The sequence below is a fragment of the Ictalurus punctatus genome, chromosome 4, assembly GCF_001660625.3.
Source record: "Ictalurus punctatus breed USDA103 chromosome 4, Coco_2.0, whole genome shotgun sequence".
Classification (NCBI taxonomy): Eukaryota; Metazoa; Chordata; class Actinopteri; order Siluriformes; family Ictaluridae; genus Ictalurus; species Ictalurus punctatus.
In genome coordinates this window covers 22,983,556-22,988,664 of record NC_071284.1, presented here as the reverse complement: position 1 = coordinate 22,988,664, position 5,109 = coordinate 22,983,556, and the positions used below count along the sequence as shown (strand labels likewise).

The 5,109-nt window shown below is 37.6% G+C and overlaps 1 protein-coding gene across 4 annotated transcripts; it reads left to right on the top strand.

The window, feature by feature from the left end:
* The first annotated feature begins 320 nt into the window (after positions 1–320).
* On the top strand, positions 321–4,540 carry LOC108264344 (NACHT, LRR and PYD domains-containing protein 8). Of its 4 annotated transcripts, none has more exons than XM_053678068.1 (4): positions 321–922; positions 2,207–2,377; positions 2,603–2,761; positions 3,225–4,540. In XM_053678068.1, exons 1-4 carry the CDS (start codon positions 906–908, stop codon positions 3,277–3,279), a joined length of 402 nt encoding a protein of 133 aa, XP_053534043.1. In that variant the 5' UTR covers positions 321–905; the 3' UTR covers positions 3,280–4,540. The 4 variants fall into 4 exon arrangements, 1 of the variants encoding a protein (XP_053534043.1); XR_008393908.1 differs by having other exon boundaries at positions 323–973; XR_008393907.1 differs by having other exon boundaries at positions 324–1,367.
* Positions 4,541–5,109: the final 569 nt, after the last annotated feature.

Here is a 5,109-nt window from a genome sequence, read left to right as displayed (position 1 = left end):
CACATATTCAGTCGGTGGATTTTTCTGTATTGAAATCGTATCGTATTTAAATGTTGTATATTGTTAACCCCTTTCGTCCCGACACTTCCGTTCATTCCGCCGGCGGAATGGAAAACGACGTATCGGACATTTTCAATTAGTATAAACAAATGAATTATTTTATCACCGCAGTTCTGGTAAGAGATTAGTCAGGACACTGTTGGCTTTCTGTATGTACAGTTTCATGACTATGTGCTTAACTCCTGGTAAGCAGGAGGATGGGAAATGGGCGGTGTTTGAGCTCCCTGCTGGGCAAACAACTTACACCTCTCCACGAAAACATTGAGACAGAGATAAATCGGAGAGCACGACTATAGCTTTTTTTGATAGTAAAACACCGTATACAACTGCCGCAATAAAATTATAACATTTAAACCAAAGATCGGACTTATATAAACATTTACTACATTACCAACATAGACGAAAATCCAGTTCGCTTGCGGTTTTATAAATCATGCACATTTCCATCAGTATAAAGTCAATCAGCTTTATTAAAGAAAACAAATACAAAGTTCCATATTTAGTCACAAATGTCCTCTTCAAAATGTTTTGGTATCCCACCCCTCTGGAAATTAGTAATTAGCCATAAACTGAACTGAGACACCATCTAAAAAAAAACGCTACTCTGCTTTGGCTATGCTGAACATCCCGCCTCCTAAATTTTAATCGGGCAGTCTAACTTGATTGACACCCACATGGACCAATTGTAGATACTTCTAGCTTTCAAACAAGCCCAAACTCGACATGATTGACCACTCAGAGGCTGAGAAAATCAAACGCGTAATCAGCACAACCAAACGTTTTAGGCGTGCGTCTTGAGTTGTTTGTCAGTGGGTACAGGCCAATCAGCACAGCGCTACAGGGCCATGCAGAGAAACTTTCAGTAAATGCCAGCTCCGCTCTAGCGGTCTTCCTGCAAAACTTTATACAGCAGGTTTTTGCATGTTTGGTAGTTTTTTCTGATCGCTAGTTTTCTACTGGTTTTCGCTCAGCGTGCGATTTATCGGCGTCTTATAGAGGCGGCGTGCTCCCGAAAAAGCCTGAATGCGTCACAGCAGTTATTTCCGAGTGGCTTTCTTTTTATTTATTTATTTATTCATTTATCTATCTATCTATCTATCTATCTATCTATCTATCTATCTATCTATCTATCTATTTATTTATTTAGGAGGAAGACTATGTGGATTGAGTTGAGGGGCTCTATCTACCCCCAAAAGAAGTCAGAGGAGAGGGGTCACTCGTGTGTCTATCATTTGAGGCATTCGGAGAGCAAGTGCTCATTCACCTGGGGCTCTGGCACTATTTTTAATAAACATTATATTTTATAAGTATGTTTCATAAGTATGTTCATGCTACTGCCATTTGTTTTCATTTTCTGCCATTTGGAGGGGTTTGGTGTCTTTTTGAGACGTTTGGCGCCTTTTGGAGAGGTTATTTTGTGCCTTTTTTAAAAAAAGTCTGCAATTTTTAAAGGCTTTGTGCCATTTTTATAAGCTCTGTGCTATTTAGAGAGGTTTTATGTCATTTGGAGACGTTTGGTGCCATTTGGAGAGGTTTTGTGCCATTTTGGAGAGGTTTTAACCTGTGTTTGGATAACCTTACACACAATTTTAGTGGTTAGAGATAACTTCCTCGTATTTTGGGTGTTCATGGACAAGTACTTGGGGCATCTTTGAGATCAGGAATGGGGTTGATATCAACATTTGCTGTGAAGATATAACATTTGTGGCAAACGTAAATAATTTTTTTTTTTTAATTTAAAAAAAAAAGAGTTCTGAATATATTGCCCCAGGTAGGCTAGGTAAAAGAAGAAATACTTGAAATAACTGCTCATTCTTAAAGTATTAAGTGTAACTTTCATATGAGCCATTAACCACTACTGTGGTGTGTGATATCACAAAACAAATCAATACTGAACACAGGTACCCCCAAAACAGACAAAAATGCCATTTTTTGGCTACCAGTAAAAGAGGTTAAACCCCTAATGGTTATAATTATTATTTTAGTTATCACCCAGCCCTATGAGTCTGGTAAAAACCAGAAGAAAGGATATAAGATAGAAGAACAGAAACCAGAGATTTAGAAATGTGTTAGTGTTCTTACTTCAGTCATTTCTATATCCTTTCTTTCTCTAATGTTGGAATAAACACTGTTTCCTTTTCTGCAGAGTATGGAAGAGTGTAAGTGGGAAATCCTGCACTGATTTGGTTTCAGCTCTCTGTACAAATCCATCACACATCAGAGACCTGGATCTGAGTCGGTGTGAACTAGGAGACTCAGGAGTGGAGAAGCTCTGTGATCTAATGAAGAAACAAGAGTGTAAACTGGAGAAACTGGAGTGAGTAACTCAGTGATGAAACACACTGAATGAAGCTTTATAATGATGCAGGATTACACTTTAGAGTTGTCTTTCACAGACCGTACACAGATCTTTACTAATACACAATTACAATGTAGACAAGTACTTTACTATTATATTTCTGCATCTCATTGTTACATACATGCCTACATCATCATTATTTAATCCTGTGAGGTAAAGAATCTAAAAACTTTCTCTTTGCAGGTTATATTACTGCAGAATAACAGATAGATGCTGTGCTACTCTGACTGCAGCTCTGAAGTTAAACTCACATCTCAAATATCTGGATCTGAGAGGTAATGAACTGGGAAATTCAGTCACACAACTCGAGAAGTTACTGAAGTGTTCAGGAGGACAGATACAGTAAGTAAACTTAACACACAGTACATAATGTGTAGTTTCTGTAGAATATAATGTAAGTTTAAGAGTGTTGTGTAAGAGTAATGTAAATGGTCAAATCAGCAGCATGTTGGTAATCATACTGACAGAAGAAAACAGAATATGCCTTCATTATTTAGGATCAGAATTAAAACCCAACAGTAACTTGGCACTGCATGCTAATAGATTTCTGAGGATCTGATTTAATAGAAGTGCACTTTGACCTGATCTGATTCTGTTCTGCACAGAAATACCACTGCACTTCTAATCTCATCCTTCATGTTTATTCTACTTTTATGCCATATTGCTTGTGTTTATGTAATTAAACTGTGTGTAATGTGATCAAATGTGATGTATGATTTTAATAATAATTACAAACATATCTTCTGGCTAAGAGAAATGACACAGTATATAGTGCTGAAACTATTTTTCTGTTTTGATTTTACAGATATGACCGTAGTACTAGACACAACAGAGAGGAAACCACGTGTACTGTAATATAGGAAACAGCATGTACAGTATTGTAGGAAGCAGTGTGTACAGTAACACTACCGTTTCTTCACTGGTGGTAATTGACCTGATATAAAGCTATCTTTGGAAGCTGAGTTCGCTATACTGCAGAAAGAACAAAGATACACACAAAAGACAGGAAGCATTGTGGATGATGATTACACTCAGCAGAAACAAGGCAGCAGTGGGATAGTCACTGACTCCACAAGCCCAGGAAGTCAGCCTTCAGGCAGTTTATATAACATCACAGAACAGAATAGGAGGCAAGTCAATAACACCTGGGGGTATTCCAGAAAGCAGGTTATGCGACTGGGTAAGCTTACTCAGAGTTAATGGAGAACCTCAACTTTCGGTTCTAAAAACAGAGGAAACTTTCAGGGTATGTACTGTAGCCATATCTACTTATTCTCTGAACATCACCTGGTCTGAAGAAGGTTATATTCCAGGATGAGTTTGTTTAGAGAGCTGACGGAGCATAGCGTGCCCCTTTGAAGAATGTCCTGTGGACGAGGAAGCACGGATTATATGAAATCTTTGTCACTGTGAGAGGAAAATAAGACCACGTATAGATGTGTTTTCATATCTGGATGAATATTTCAGGAGCGTTACCATCATTCACATGAATCATTAATTTATTTAACAAATAAACAGGAAAGAGTGGGCAAGTCAATAACACCAGTAATACACAGAGGCAACAAAACAGGGGCTACACAAGCACTCCCACCTCCAAAAACAAATAGTACTAGATCACACTTTCTATACAGTACACAACATACAAAAAGGAGAGAGGAGTGTACATTGAGATGTTTATTTTCCTCCTCACAACAGTAAAATATACAGTTATTGTTAGAGATTTAACACATGAATATATCTGCATGTTAATGATTTGTGTATATAGTGTAACGCATTTAAAAGTAAGAAGTGCTGCTTTGTTTACTTCTGCCCTTACAGAAAAATCACATGAACTTCAGATGTGCAAAAACACGTGGTCACATGTTCATAATCACATTTACTGTGTGTAAACTTGTAAAAATGACACGTGCAGTATGTGGAACGTGTGAAACATGCCCTTTGAACATGGGAAACGTGTCTTTTTTTGTACAATACAAAATAGTCTTTGTACTTACATTTTTTATAAAACATTTTAAATAACAGCTACACATTGAGTAAGCAGTAATTTACCATGCCAAACAGCACCATGTTCTTCTGTAAGGTCTATGCTCATATTTCCTGCAATAAAGACACTAAAACAAATTGATTCAAATTGAGCTTTTATTTTTTATTGTAATTGAGTTTATTTGTGTGTGTTTGTGTGTGCGTCGTCTCAGTCCTGTGCTGCGTCTCCTCCAGCAGGCTCCCTGTTTTGGGTTTGAAAGACAAAATGAAAGATTACCGCCGTCACGTCTCGAGACATAAGGAAGATAGGACTGATGCAAGTGCAGTTTACAGTTTTATTAATGAGAGTCACAGGCAGGCAAATCCAAAAACGTAATCCAAAAACATGCAAAAGGTCAGGCGCTCGGCAAACAGGCATAAACGGGGCAAGGCAGGAAACTATGTCGTGGTCACGGAAAACAGGGTCAAGATACAAAACAAGAAACAAACAATAGCAAGGGACTGGGAACAGAGAAACCATCGTGGAATAAATCTAATGTTTAACCTAAATAAATCTAACAAGGAACCTAACATGGATTATAACTATGACTATAACTATCTATGGTAACGAATCTAATCTAAACTAAACTTATCTAATCTACCATATCTTACGTAAGTATCTTATCTAATATTCCGCGCCGTGTGCTGGGAGATACGTGGTGTATATA

Bases quoted from the DNA above. Each gene is read 5' to 3' on its own strand.
- LOC108264344 (XM_053678068.1), top strand. The intron at 2,378-2,602 runs GTGAGTAACTCA...TTCTCTTTGCAG, and splicing joins TGTAAACTGGAGAAACTGGA to GTTATATTACTGCAGAATAA. The intron at 2,762-3,224 runs GTAAGTAAACTT...TTGATTTTACAG, and splicing joins TGTTCAGGAGGACAGATACA to ATATGACCGTAGTACTAGAC.